This window comes from Lotus japonicus, chromosome 5, assembly GCF_012489685.1.
Source record: "Lotus japonicus ecotype B-129 chromosome 5, LjGifu_v1.2".
In the NCBI taxonomy this organism is placed as follows: Eukaryota; Viridiplantae; Streptophyta; class Magnoliopsida; order Fabales; family Fabaceae; genus Lotus; species Lotus japonicus.
The window spans coordinates 1,936,567-1,952,239 of record NC_080045.1 but is presented as its reverse complement, the minus strand read 5'-3'; the positions used below and the strand labels follow the sequence as shown (position 1 = coordinate 1,952,239).

The 15,673-nt window shown below is 36.4% G+C and overlaps 1 protein-coding gene and 1 pseudogene across 1 annotated transcript; both read right to left on the bottom strand.

Annotated features, from left to right (window-relative positions):
* Positions 1-1,456: 1,456 nt before the first annotated feature.
* Positions 1,457-3,796, bottom strand: LOC130720938 (cytochrome P450 71A1-like). The gene is made up of 2 exons (XM_057571644.1): positions 2,849-3,796; positions 1,457-2,167 (listed from the first exon to the last, which is right to left on the bottom strand). The coding sequence occupies exons 1-2, from the start codon at positions 3,791-3,793 to the stop codon at positions 1,535-1,537; spliced, it is 1,578 nt and encodes a 525-aa protein (XP_057427627.1). The 5' UTR covers positions 3,794-3,796; the 3' UTR covers positions 1,457-1,534.
* A 7,930-nt stretch (positions 3,797-11,726) lies between these two features.
* Positions 11,727-14,612, bottom strand: LOC130716604 (cytochrome P450 71A1-like; annotated as a pseudogene).
* Between the last annotated feature and the right edge of the window lie 1,061 nt (positions 14,613-15,673).

Genomic DNA, 15,673 nt, shown 5'->3' with positions numbered 1-15,673 from the left:
TCAATACTATAAATGCGTGTGTTTGGATAAGTTTATGTAAATAGCTTATGACCTACTTATAAAATGTTGAGCATATTTTCATAAATTGCTCAGATGAGTTTATGAAGAAACACTTTAACATAAACTCTTACGCGTGTTTGAGAGTTTATGGAAATAGCTTATGGTCTATCTATAAGCTATTTTGTGCTTATTTTTATAAGCTTAATAAGAGCTTATATTTATCATAACCTATTCTCAACTTATTCAATAAGTTTCTTAAATTAGCTTCAACTAATTAATTGATAATGACTACCACACAAAGTCATCAACTAATTAATTGATAACAATCACCACACACAGTGATCTAAACACTTCATAAAGTCATCTTTTAAGAGTTATCAGTGGATATAAACAATTTTGTGTATCTCACTAATGACCACATAACTAATTACCTTATCAACTTGATCACAACCATGAGTGTGCAAGTTTAGTACATATCATAGCACAATATTCCTTCAAATGCTATGATATAAATATCCCACATTGCATCTTCCTAAGAAAACACAACTAATCTCCATAAGGATATGACAAACATGTCAATCAAAATAATATTACTTTAACTTTTCTTCTTATCATCCTCCATTAACTTTGTCAATCAAAATATAGGCAATTGCATTCACCTTTCCCGAGGTTTGTTATTATCGATTTTGCAAAGTGCATTGACTTCCCTCCTTCACATATCATTTGGAACAACATAGGAGTATTGAGTGTTATTGTGATAAATCTCAGGAGGTCAGTGCAATAATAATAAATCTTAGGGGAATGTTTTTCTTATAGACAAATGTTAGTTGTCAGTAATGTTAGAAAATTAGTCCATCTTCATGGTTCGAACACTGGACTCTTCACCCTTCATCTCACCCATTCCTTATGTCCCCTAACTCTTACCACTTGAGTAACCATCAGGGACAAATCTCAGGGAAGTTTAGTGCAATGCTCCAAATGAAATAAGAGTGATTAATATCTTGGTAAATAGTAGAGGGAGGTCAGTGCAATAATAATAAATATCAAGGGAGGTTAGTATAATTTACCAATCGAAATATCATCTAACTCTCTTTTTTTTTCAATCAATGAGATAATTTTAATTAGTTTCTATCAATTAAGAATTCTAAACTGTTATGTTTCTAGTAGGCAATACTTTTTTCTTTTTCATTTTATTTTGAAGAAAATAATAATTTTAATTAGTTCTAAGTGGGTGAAGTTGGCATGATAAGTTTTGATGCGAATGAAATTGACATGATAGGATTTAAGCGGATGAAGTTGGGATGCTAGGTTAAACCACGAAAAACCTATCAAACCAAATTCATCCACTTAAAACTAATCCACCAACTTAAAACCCATCATGCCTCATCATTAGTCAAATGATTTTAGGGATCAAAACCTATCATGCCAACAAGTTAAGGATAAATTTTAGTGAAAATTTAATTCAATGACCAATACTAATAATTCGTTATTGTTGTGGACCGAAAACATATTTAACCGAATATTTAATATACCACTACAAAAAAATCTTGCGTGGACTAGTTTGTCTCTTAGCAATAAGATAAAGATCAATTTTTTTGTGCATTGTTATTCCGGGTTTTGCTTGCGTGTCCAACATCTCTTCCTTGTCAAATTTAGGTGGCAGCTCCCAATCAAATGAATGAAGAAGATTAGCTAGTGAAAGCTCAACTATGATCATTCCCATGCTCATTGCAGGACACATTCTCCTTCCTGCTCCGAATGGAATCAACTCAAAATCTCTCCCCTTGAAGTCTATTGAACTCCCAATGAACCTTTCAGGATAAAATTCTTCAGGGTCTTCCCAACTCTCAGGGTCCCTTGCTATTGCCCAAGCATTTACATGCACTAGAGTTCTTGCTGGAATCTCATACCCATCTATGTTGCACCTTTCCATTGTTTCCCTTGGCAAAAGTAATGGTGATGGTGGGAACAACCTCAAAGTCTCCTTGACAATTGCTTTAAGATAAGGAAGCCTTTCAATATCATCTTCACTTATAAAATCTTTGTCACCAAACAAGTCTCTGATTTCCCTCTGAACCTTACTCATCACTCTAGCATTCTTCAATAGTGCTGTCATGGCCCAAACTACTATGGCTGAGCTAGTGTCTGTTCCTGCTATAAAGATGTTCTGCACATATATGCATGACATAGTTAAATACACAAATAAAATTAAGGGCAATTAAGGAGGTTCCTCATTCTTTATCCCGCTAATAAAATTTTAACATATCAATTAAAGATTAAACCACCATGTGAGTTTGTAACGATCCAACTCGGGACTGTCTAGCGTCCACTATCTATTCGGGTAATGCATGCAAACACTGCTACCAAATTGTTGCGAATTAGCTACAAGAATATCAAATTCGCAATTAATTTTTGAACAATTATTTTACAACTATTCTTTCAAGTTACAATGGTTACAAATTCCATGTATAAGCACTATCTCGATAACATCATCTGAATAAGTGATAGACATTAGACAAAGCGGTCCAACTAATCTCACTTTTTAATTAATATGGAAAGATTTCACTCTGATAGGAAATTAATTGAGACACCGTAATGAACATGGCAAGATTTTGATTCATAATTTTATAATTAATCACTAATCATGTTCTTTAAATTATGGATTGCATAATGCATATATTCAACAAACATGCATTTGAAGTTAGAAATGGATAGAAGAGAAAAAAGTAATAGATGTGATATATGATGAAAGAAAAATATTGGGGAAAAATTAGATATTTGTTAAAAGTATGTATGCCTGGTATCATTACAGTTAAATTAAGGACTATTAAGAAGGTGCGTTACTTACCATAAGAATAGCTTTTATATGGTCGGGAGTAAGATCAAAAGAGAATGAGTGGTGATTCATCATCTGCACAAGAATATCAATGATATATGGAACTTCTTGGTCATTGGTTTGAGGCCTTGTTGGATTCATGTGGTCATGGATGACTCGTTCATAGATCAAATCTAACTCCTTGAAGGTTTTGTCTAGCCTCCTCAGAGTTCCTCTAAGTCTATCAACCCACCCCATCAATGGAAAGTGATCAGAAAAGTAAAATTCTGTCAACAAAGCTTGAGCCTCATTGAGAAGTACCTGCAATCTACTCTTCTTTTGGTCATTTCCTATTTCCAATTCTTCCTCATAATCATAGCCGTACTTTCTCCCAAAAGCTATCCTGCATATTAGGGAATTTGTGAAAGACATCAATGTTTCAGTCAAGTTCACTGCTTTTTCTGAAGAATCATATTTTGCTATTTTCTGAATCATTTGGGAAACTTCATTTTCTCTGATGTTACTAAAGGATTGGAGGCGTTGAGAGCTGAAAAGGTGGAGGGCACAGAGTTTTTTCATTTCTCTCCAATAAGGGCCATAAGGTGCAAAACCCAAGTCCAAGCCATTGTAAGACAATTTCCTCATGCCAAGGAAAGGTGGTCTGCTTGCAAATTTGAGGTCATGGGTTTTCAAAACTTCTTTGGCCATTTTTGCTGAGGAAACCACCAAACATGGCACAGAGCCAAGGTGCAATATCATGAGAGGTCCGTAACGTTTGGAGAGTTTCCATAAACAGCGATGCAGTGATGAGCTATCAAGTTGGTGTATATTGCCGATTAGAGGAAGGGTTGGAGGGCCAGGTGGAAGAGTTGCTCTTGTACCATATGTTCTGTATTTGTGGATGATGAATAGAATGGCGATAGATAATAAAGAAAGAAGAAAAAGACACCCCATGATACAAGCTTGCAAATTGCTCATCTTTCTTCCAATTTTATAGAAGGGGAGAAAAGTGATAGTTACACATCACATTAGGTGTACACGTACACTTGAAAAGGAAGGAAAGTATACATGCTCTTCCTATAGATTTGGATCCATTCAATTGTAAAAAAAAATTGATCATGTGGAAGTTTCACCACCTCACCAATTATTATTATGTGTTTAATAATTGAATAAATAAATGAGAATTAAATCAATGATGTAATGATGAAATTTGACATGATCAATTTTTTTTTATAATTAGAGGATTCTGATTTCGATCGATATATATTATGATTTTAAAAATATGAGGGGTAGAAACATCGACAAAAATAAAGTAGTAGTAGAATTTGCACAAACTTAAAACATCAGGGACAAAAAATACTTTTTAGCCTAATATATAATATATGATTATTTTTCTTACTACTCCCCCTTTTAGTTTCTACTTATAACTCCCCATTTCTTGTCAACACCAAAAAGTTGTGTAAAATCTGGGGATGAGCAGATGCAAACAAATCACTGAAATTAACATATGAAAAAGTAACTATATATTCGGAAATATTTATATTACATTATTATGTTTATAATATTTTAGAGATGATTATGTTATATAGAGACATGAATATTTTAAATTTGGAGTTGTCTAAATGATCTATGTAGGATACTAACCCACAACTCAAAGCACCAATAAATTTTTTTATAAATAAATTAATAATTAAAATATAAAAATTCTAACGTACTACATATTTTCAATGTGATTGAACGATAAATCATTTAACTTAATTTTTTTATGAATCATTTAGAAAACCTACCGCTGAGTTGATTTTCTTATACCACAACCATAAACAAAATAACAATAAATGAAAGAAGAATACAAAGAAGCAGATTGGTAAAGATACGAAGCGCATATTGATAAGATACCAGACACAAATGACTACATGTGAGGCACACAATCATCACGTTTCGTTATGGCTCTCTTCCAAAGCGATGTAATTCAAACTTATCATCATGATCTATTCGGACACGTACAGAAATGGTCCATGTTGAACTCTCCAATGTCCATATCTGATAAAAATACTATTATATTTATTTTAGGCTTAAATACTCTGAAAGTCTCTGAAATTATCTCTCGTATGAAAATAAGAGTGGAATATAAGGTACAATACATGATGGGTCTTGCACCGGTGCCATATAGGTGAGGGCCAATGAAATTAAAGCATCTGTCAAGTGGGGAAACTGGAAACCGTCTGTTTATGTTAATTGAAAATTTATTGTATTCGAAATAAAATATGTAAATGACACTTGCACCCCTGTTTTTCTCCCTCAATGCTTGAAGAAAGATTCAACCTTCTTCACTGGCAAATCTCGCTGCCGCGGCCATCTCATTCTCTGGTAATATTTTAGCATCTGGATTTTGCACTTGATAAATTAACTTGATTGTGAAAAAAACTTGCAGCAGATCCGAATTCAACCCAGACGAAATAAACTGACCAAAGAATCTATTAATGACCCAGAAAATATTCAACCCAGACGCACCGAATGCTCTGAACTCTAAAGTTCAACTTGTCACTCCTCCCTTCACATTTCTTAGATTCACCAAGTAAAACAAAAAGGGAGAATCTAAATTGTTTATGCAGTTAGTTTCTCTCAAACCTTTTCTGCAGGCCCGTTGGAATTGGACATGGCATCTTAGAGGTCAAGTGTTGCTCAAATTCAAAGAGCAAAGCAACCCCATCTTTTGTCCAAACAAAGAAACGGTGCTTGAGAATTGAGATGCAGTACCCTTTACTCAGATCAAGATAATTCACCGGTTTCTCCCCAATGCCTGAATTTGTGGCACCGCTTGTGGCTCGTGGGATCGATGATGGTGGCGGTGGTCATCGACATCTCGGTGACTCCGATGGTGGCGTTGAGTGTCGATCTCGAATCTGGATGGGGAGAGTCAAAGTGAGACAACTAATTTCAGATTTTGGAGAGGACATTCCTATTAATCGTCACATCATCGCCACAGGAACAGAAGGGGGATTCATTTCCCTCGTTTGAACGATGATCCACCATGAACTCCAGAACCCGCAAACCCTAGAATAAAAGTTCTGGTCATTTCTTAAAAAAAAAACCTCCATTGGTGCACGCAAACCCACCTTGAAGATGCAAATGCAAAGCAAGGTCGAATTTCGTGATGGTGGCGATTCGCACCCAGATCCGGGGCTTTCGTGTTGGTTTGATGCAAAGCGGAGATGAGAGTTGGATTGGGTGGCGCAAGGCTGCGGTGGTGGGCTGTTAAGTTTGGTGGATTTTTTTGGAGTGGGGCTGGTTGGTTCTTGTGTGGTGGTTGGATTGCTGTTTCTGAATTCTGGCACGGCGCAGTAATAGCTCTATCTGGGTTTTTGGGATGAGTATGGTGGGTGAGGGAGGGAGATGGAGGTGGGGAAGGGGGAGGTGCAGTGTAGGACAAAGGTGGAAGATGGGAAGGATATAAGGATAATTTCGTAATATGACTTTTTTATTTTTTTCTCAAGGTAATTATAACCTCCTATAAGAGGTCAAATTCACTCTTGCATGGTGCAAGACCTAAGATGCCCTTGCACCCTAACAGCCACCGAAAATAAGTCACTGAAATGTTTTTTTTCGATTCGGAATCCGAGGAATTTTTTTAATCAGAATAGGCCCCTACCCGTATTATATGCTTATGTGGCTCTTATTTTGCACAGTCATCAATTCGAAGTGTATTTTTTATTTTTTTTATATTCCAACTGTGTTAATTAACAATTTTTTTATTTTTAATTCACAAATAATTTTTTTTTTCATCTCCATTGCTGAAGTAAAGAGTGGCTCCCAATCATGTAGCTGACAACAAATGTAATTTTTCATTCTTCTTCTCATAAATTTTTTAATAGAATTTTTAATTGATCTTCATCTTCAACCCTCACTACCACATTCATCAAGCCCCCTTCATTTCATTTTCAATATTGCACCACCGCCAACCCAAGTTCTCACAAAATCATCACCACCCACAACCACCACATTGTTCAATCTTTCCAACCCATATCATAAGAGAAAGCATGAAACCAAAATATCCGAACTCAAAAACCCAGATTCTCGACCCAAAACACATACAACTAAATTTATTCACCATCATTTTCATCATTCTTTCATCATCTTCTTCCTTCAATAGGAAAAAAAATCAGAAAAACAAAAACATATAACCAAACCCAATGCCATCAACACCACCCAGATCTGAACAAAGGAAGATGAAGGAGGGAAGCCATCGAAACCCAACACCCACCACATCGAATCGTCTCCCCATCAGACCAGATCTGCCTCCAAACCTTAGGGCCTCTGTTATCTGCCTCTGGAACCAAACCTCAACTTCATCTTCTTCAGAAAAGACACCAGATCTGACCAGATCCAACAAGAAATTGACTACCTTCTGGCGGGGTAGGGCACCACCGCGACCCTTGACGAGGTTGAGGTGAGGGTCGACCTCATCAGCACTGTCGATGGTGAGATTGAAGAAGAGTTGTTGTCGGCGCGAAAGGTGAACGAAGGTATAGGCAGAGGCAGGTGAGTGCGAGGAAGGTTGTGGCTATGGCGCGGTGTGGCTTTGTTTTGGTCGCATTTTTGGATCGGTGGTGGAAAACGACAACGACAGCGACAAGAGATTGGAAAATGACGGCGACGACAGGGAGGGGATGGGTTGGAGAAGTGGGAGAAGTTTAGGTCTAAGAGGATTTGTGTTCTGAGTGAGTGAGTGAGAGGGTGAATAATTTATTTTATGGTTTTTTGTGGTTATTGGTGGATGAAGATGATGAATAATTTATTAATCTTCTCCCTCCTAACCTAATCTGATTGATCTATGGGAATTAAAAATAAAGTTATTTGTTAATCATAATTTATTTAACACAGTTGGAATATAAGAAAAATAAAAAATACATATGGAATTGATGACTACGTAAAATAAGAGCCACATAAGCATATAACACAGGTAAGGACCTATTCTAATTAATTTTTTTTTCAGGGATTCGGAATCGGAATTTTTTTTCAGGGACTTATTTTCGTACGAGAGACAATTTCAGAGACATGCATAGTATTTAAAACTTTCGTTTATTTACGCCGCATTCAAGCGACGTATAGTGAAGTTTTTCAATCACTGCTAAATGTGGAGTGTTAAAAAGAACATACATGTTTTTGACGGAGTCAAACTACTATAAAATTCGCCTTTGTTTTCAAATGTAAATTTATTAAACTTTGTGTTCCTGTAAATTCATTTAAAATCATTTTCAAGAGTTTTTTTTTCCTATTGTACATGCACTTCTAAATCAATTCGGTAAATTTTTCAATTCAATAATTTCATATTATGTGATACATTTATTTCAATTTTTTGTACAAATTTTTCCTTGTAAGTGTCTACCGCTACAACGTCAAACCTCAGAGTCAACCTATACAAATAACGCAAACGGATGTACAAAAATGTCAGCTTAGAGTTAGTTAAACCGACACTAACTATTAGTGTTGTCCACAAATAGGCGATGATACATGTTAGCTTCAAGTCGTTTAACGATAGTTCCGGCGCCGACAATAAATCAACTACAATGCCTATTTTTGGCTTGTTAAAGGTTGCTTTCAGCCGACAGTAATGGACATTTTTTTTATAGGCTAACATCTAAAGTCACATATAAATTAGTCTCTGAAAATTTATTTCATAAGTTTTTGTCCCTGAATTCTTCTTTTTTATTCGAAATAAAATAAGTGACATTATAATGCTCACGTAAAAGTTGAGTTTGGTCCTTGAATGTTGATTGGAATATTCAGGAAAGAGCAGGAGCTTGTGGAGTTGTGGTCGACGAAGGGTCTGAGATTTGATTCGTTCATTCCATCCTCCCTTGTTTGCAATATTTGAAACTCACTGTAGTTTTGATTCTGTCTCTCACTTCTGGACGACTGCTGGCTATGGGGGGTGTGGTAGCTCAGAGGCAGTGGGGCACCGGGGAGGTGTATGCGTTTTAGTTCCAGTGGATCGGAGCTTCACTATTCAGGTTGTTGATATACATGTGCAGACTGTCTTAAACTCAATGAGCTCCAGCAACAGGTCTTGGACTTGTTATGCGCAATTTATGCAAACCTGAATCCCACCTTGAGGGAAGTGTAAGATCAAGGTTTGATCAGTGGTTGCATCTCTATATTTTGATGATTACAATTAAGGTTTGTGATGATGAACAATTGTGGTACCCTAACGTTTGTCTTCTTTAGTTGTGACAAACAGGTTCTGAATCTGACCCAAGACTATTTATTCAGAAGAAGAAGAACCAAGGGATACTAAAAAGAGAGTCCTAAAGCGTACCATGTTCGTTCTGAACAGTGGCAAATCCTTCAGAAGTTCTGAAGATTCAAGCTCTCAAGAGGTTCTGAAGAACCAGAGTCAGAAGTTCTGAAGACCAGATGTTCCAGTGGAACGGTCCAGAAGTAGAAGACTCAAGTTCTGAATACCTGCAGGAAGTTGGTCCTGAAGACCCAAGCTATTCTTGCTCTGACGTTCAGAAGTTCCAAGGAACTTGTTCAGAAGCAGAAGTTGCAAGGTCAGAAGAATCCAAGCGTTAATCTGACGAAGATCAGAAGCTTCACCAACGTTCATCTGAAGCACCTCTGATCTCAAGTCAACTGGTGAAAGGACAGGTCGCTATCATAGTACAACATCGTACAAGCCTTAGTCTGTCTGCCACCTACCTTGTTCAACCTAGCAGTCTGATATTACAAGAGTGCCACTCCAACGGATAAAACCTTAGCAACGGCTACATCACAAGTCTTGGAGTATATAAAGGCTGAAGAAAGAAGAAAGAGACTAAGAAACTTTGCTGAAATCATTCAACATATACGAACTCTTAGCATTATTTCTTCACTGTTCTTAAACATCTGAGTTTACTATTAGCTTTTCAGAAGCACTTGTTGTAAACCCGAAACCTTTTACATGACATTGTAAAGTTCCTTAAGAGACCAAGGTTGGTCGGATCTTGAGAGGACTGAATCAAGGCTGATTCAGTGTTTAGCTAGTCTTAAGAGGATCGGTAGATCAGCTTCTTAAGAGGATACTAGTGAGAAAATCAGTGTATTGTTAGTCACTTAGCAGGTTGCAAAGTGCAGTTGTAACACTCATTGATTTTAGTGAATTGCCTTCATCAGAAGAAGGAAGAAATCACCTTAACAGGTGGACTGGATTAGCTTGAGCTTTTATCTCAAGTGAACCAGGATAAAATACTTGTGTGCTTTACTTCTTATCCTTCACACCTATTTATTATCTTCGAGTTTTGAAAAGTTTCAAAAGTGTACCCATTATTCAAAAACTCTATTCAAACCCCCCCTTTCTAGTGTTTTTCGCACCTTCAGGAAGAGCTTTTGGGCCACTTGACTCATCTAAGGCAACAAATTCTGGAACCTTGGCTTGCTAATGGGGACTTCAATGAGATTACTTCTCCATCTGAGGTTTTAGGAGGGGAGTACTGTCAGAATCGGGCGTCCCGTATGCTATCTATGATGGAGGCCTACGAGCTCATTGATATGGGAGCCACATGGAGTGTGTTTACTTGGGAAAGGAGACATAACAGACGACGTATGATTTCTAAACGTTTGGATAGGGATGTTGGGGATGTTTCTTGGCGCCACAATTTTCCTGAGGCCTATGTAGAACATTTAGCCCGAGTTTACTCAGGTCACTGTCCGGTGCTGGTTAAATGCAATGCTGCTTTGGAGGACCGTTTAGCTCGTCCTTTATGTTTTCATGCCGCTTGGGCGGCACATCCTCCCTTTGCCCCTTGATTAGGGACACTTGGAAGGAACCACCACCTTCTTTGGTGCAACCCATCCTTTTAACACTAACGTGTTCGAGAATATTACTAGGAGGAAGAAATAGGTGGAGCGAAGACTACAACATGAATTAGAAGTTAGAGAGACGAAGTCCATGCTACGACTAGAGAAATCTTTGCAAGAATAATATGAGCAAATCCTAACCCAGGAGGAGTTAACGTGGTTCCAAAAGTCCAGGGAGAGATGGACGAAGTTTGGAGATCGTAATACAAAATTCTTCCATAGCCAAACTATAGTGAGACGAAAGAGGAACAAGATTCATGGGATGTTTGTTGGAGAGGAGTGGTGCACAGAGCATGAAGCGTTAAGGGCGGGGCCCAAGCGTTTTTCACTAATCTTTGTTATGTTGATTCTCAGGTTCGCAGGAATCATGTCATGGGCATTGTGCCGCCTTCCATTCCTGAGGGGGAGCAGAAGAACCTAGTTTAACCAATCTCTCTGGAGGAACACACTCCTATGGGAGCCACTACAATAGGGTGGGATGATCACTAATTTTGATGCTCAGTCCAAAGCACCAATGTTTGTTTTTGAGGATGGAAGTTGGAACCCAATTGTGTGGGGAGGAGGGGTTGCGCGACTGTACTTCAGAACAACGCTGATGCATGGGTTTCTGGTGTTTTCATAAGCTTCAACCATGGGAGTGCTTTTTTGGCTGAACTTATGGCGGTGGAGCCCGAGAATTGAAGCTGGTAGAGAGGGCTCCTAGATTCAGATTTGGAGAAACCCTCCCTCTTTTGTTTATGCATCGCTGTATTTGGATGTTGTTAGTTAGCCTTTCTTTTTGCTATTAATTTTCCTCATGTAATAAAAAAAACGACATGTAAGAAATCACATTATGTGCGCTGACAGACAATGTAAAAATCTTCAGAGTGTAATCCAAATCAGATTTTAAGTAGGAGAAAAAACCTGTTTGTTTTTTTAAATTTAAATGATTAAAGTTGCACTTTTAATTTTTAAAATCCAATTGGTTTAGAGTGTATTTTTTTTATTTAATGAGTCAACATAAACATCATTAATTAACATATTATGCCAGGATAACTTAAGTGATAAAAGCTAATAGACATATGAGTTGGAGAGATGGAGATAGGGGATCAATCTTTAAAATGCATATTGGACATTTTCTATGTTGATCGCTTCCTGACAATAAGGTTAAGATCAATTTTCTTGTGCATTGTTAATCCTGGGATCACTTGTGTGTCCAACATCTCTTCCTTATGAATTCCTGGAGGAACATCCCAATCAAACGAGTGGAGAAGATTAGCTAGTGAAAGCTCAATCGTGGCCACTCCCATGTTCATCGCTGGACAAATTCTCCTTCCACTTCCAAAAGGAATAAACCCAAAGTCTCTCCCCTTGAAATCTATTGAACTCCCAAGGAACCTTTCAGGGTAAAATTCTTCAGGGTCTTCCCAGATCTCAGGGTCTCTTGCTATTGCCCAAGCGTTAACATGCACTAAAGTTCTTGCTGGAATCTCATACCCATCTATGTTGCAACTTTCTATTGTTTCCCTTGGTAGAAGTAATGGTGCTGGTGGGAACAACCTCAATGCCTCTTTTACCATTGCTTTAAAATAGTGAAGCTTTTCAATTTCATCTTCGCTTATAAAATCTTTGTCCCCAAATAAGTCTCTGATTTCCCCGTAAACCTTATTCATCACTCTAGGATTCTTCAATAGTGATGTCATAGCCCAAACTACTAAGGCTGAACTTGTGTCTGTTCCTGCTATAAAGATGTTCTGCATATATATATATATATATGCATGATCAATAACACATAATTAATATTTGTATATATATGGGACGTATGATATAAGAAATTATTTGTTTTTTTATGAAAAAGTAAGAATAAATCACGATCGTTAGATTTAATCATGAGCGGTCAAAATTAAAACAACTTAATGATCATGTGATCATTTAAAAATATAATGTAACTTCATGTTTTAATTTGACCATTTATAATTAAATTCAACATTCATGATTCATTTTTAATTATGTTTTCATATAAAAACATTTTTCTGATAATATACATCACAGTGGACTAGTTTAAAAAGGAAAAAGCTGAATGTTACCAAAAGAAAATTCGTTAACCATTTTGATTGGCTAATGTTTATCATTTTACAGCCACTATTAAATGATGTTTAGCAACCACCAATTAATTACTCTCTTCCACATCAGCGTTCTTACCTTTCTTGATGGAGTATTAGCATTAACTTAATTGCTCATTTAAATTAATCTACTGTGAACACTAATTATGTACCACTTTGAAATTTTTGATCTACCATGCCATCCTTATTTGGTCCTTGTCCTTGCCATCCATTTTAATTTTTTATCTCACTCTCGACCATCCAAAATAATTGATCCACTCATTAATTTTTAAAGCACCAAGCCGTTCTCATTAATTTTTTATCTACTCTCTTTTGCAAAAGTTGATCTAGCTTTCCATCTTTATTTAACTCAAACTTTTTTATGGTACTTGCTACGATACCACAACACTTGTGTGGGTATGATACACGAAAAGGTTGTGGACCAATCACATCCTCCGTATTTAAAAAGAAAAAAATGAAAATATAAATTATTTTTGTTGTGAACCAATCACATCCTTCATGTATGATACATTGTGGGTATCATAGAAACCACCCTTTTTTATATATAAGTCATTTAGACAACCTTTTCTAAATGATCTATGTGGGTTACTAACCTACAATTCAATAGACCAATAAAATTTTATATAAATAGATTAATAAATAAAATAAAGAAATTTCAACTCACTTATCTTCGATGTGATTGGACGATGAGTTATTTAACCCAAACTTTCTAATGAGTCATTTTAAAAATGATTTATCTTATAACATCTCTATCGTTTAGTATTAACAGAGTGGAGGTAGGATTTTATTTTAAGGGGCAGAAATCAAATTAAATAGCATGTAAAAGACTAAGTAGTGATCAGAAAACAAAATTAAACTAAGGATGGCAAGGTGCTTTACTTACCATAAGAACGGCTTTTATATGGTCGATAGTGAGATCAAAAGAGAGTGAGTGATTGTTCATAATCTCCAGAAAAATATCAATAATGTCTGCTACTTCTTTGTCACTAGTTTTAGGCCTGGTTAGATCCATGTGGTCCTGGATAACTTGCTCGTAGATCATATCTAACTCCTTGAAGGCTTTGTCTAGCTTCCACAGAGTTCCTCTCAGTCTATCAACCCACGCTATCAATGGAAAATAATCTGAAAAATAAAACTCTGTAAACAAAGCTTCGGCCTCATTGAGCAGCATGTGCATTCTACTCTTCCTTTGGCCACTTCCTAGACCAGCTTCTTCCTCATAATCACAGCCATACTTTTTACCAAAAGCTATCCTGCATATTAAGGAGCTATTGAAAGACATCAATGTTTCAGTCAAGTTCACTGCTTTGCCTGAAGCATCATATTTTGAAACTTTGTGAATCATTTGGGCAACTTCATTTTCTCTTATAGGTCGAAAGGATTGGACACGTTTAGAGCTGAAGAGGTGGATGATACAAAGTTTCTTAATTTCTCTCCAATAAGGACCATAAGGTGTAAAAGCCACGTCTTAAGCCATTGTAAGAAAATTTCCTTAGGCCAAGGAAAGGTGGCCTGCTTGCAAACTTGAGGTCATGGGTTTTCAAGACTTCCTTGGCCATTTTTGCTGAGGAAACCACCAAACATGGCACACAGCCAAGGCGCAATGACATGAGAGGTCCATAGCGTTTGGAGAGTTTCCATAGAGAGCTATGTGGGGATGAGGCATCAAGTTGGTGTATATTGCCAATGAGAGGAAGACCTAGAGGACCAGGTGGAAGAGAAGCTCTTGCACTATATGTTATGAATTTGTGAACAATGAATATGATGATGATAGATAAGAAAGAAAGAAGAACAAGCACCGCCATAATGTAGGCATACATGTTAATTACACCTCTTTCTTTCAAATTTATAGAAGGCTAAAAAATAGTAGTAAACATCAAATTGACTGTATACATTCAAATGAACAAAAATAAAGAATTAATGGTTAAATTAGTCATTCTGCTTGTATGTCCATTTGATTTTAGTTTCTCACCAAAAAATAATTAGTGATTGTCTCTGCGTTACATCAAGTTTGATTTTAGTCTCACCAAAAGACGGAGCTCCGACGAGCATGTCTAGTGGTAGAGTTGACATGACATTATAGACGTCATTTTTAATTCAATTTTAATTTTCACCTATATAATTAAAAACTAAAAAATTAAAAATTAATAAATAAACGCATCATCTTTATCATAATATCCCCTTCGTCGCTGATCACCACGGGCAAAATTCACACTCCATGATCTTCATCTAATCTTCAACATCTTCCTCTTCTTCAATACTTTTGTGTTTCGTCCACATGTATAAAGATGGTGCAATAGTTGGACCTTTTGCCGTCTCTCATTGTCATCCTTCATAAATATTTATGATAGAAAGATTTTTTTTTAAAAGGATAGAAATTTACACATATGCCAAAACATCAATTGCTTTTCCTTGTCTTCATTGAACATGTATATACATGCTAAGAAAGCTAATTGCCTCCACGCAATTGTCCTAGCTAGAATCATACATAAGAACACAATATACAGTTTCCAATGATAACAAATATGTACAGATTGTTCCCAAAATATCTTGCCAATTTGCTGATATGATTGGATATAATCGGTGGAGATTCAAGAATTCTAGTTTGTGGAATAACTTACACATATAAATTTATAATACTTAAAATATTAAAATAACTAGTGTTTTTACCCGCGCGTTGCACGGGAAATATGTTTATTTTATTTGATACATCAATCAATTCATTGATTATTAAAAATATAATAAAAAACAAATGAAATAGAAGAGTCAGAAATGATGAACAAAGTGGACAAAAGACTTCTCTTCTAAGCCTGATTGAAATCAACAGGAACTCGTTTCACATTCTTATCCGTGCGTTGCAATCGGAATATGTCTATTGTATTTGATACGTCAATCAATACCTTGATTATTAAAAATATAC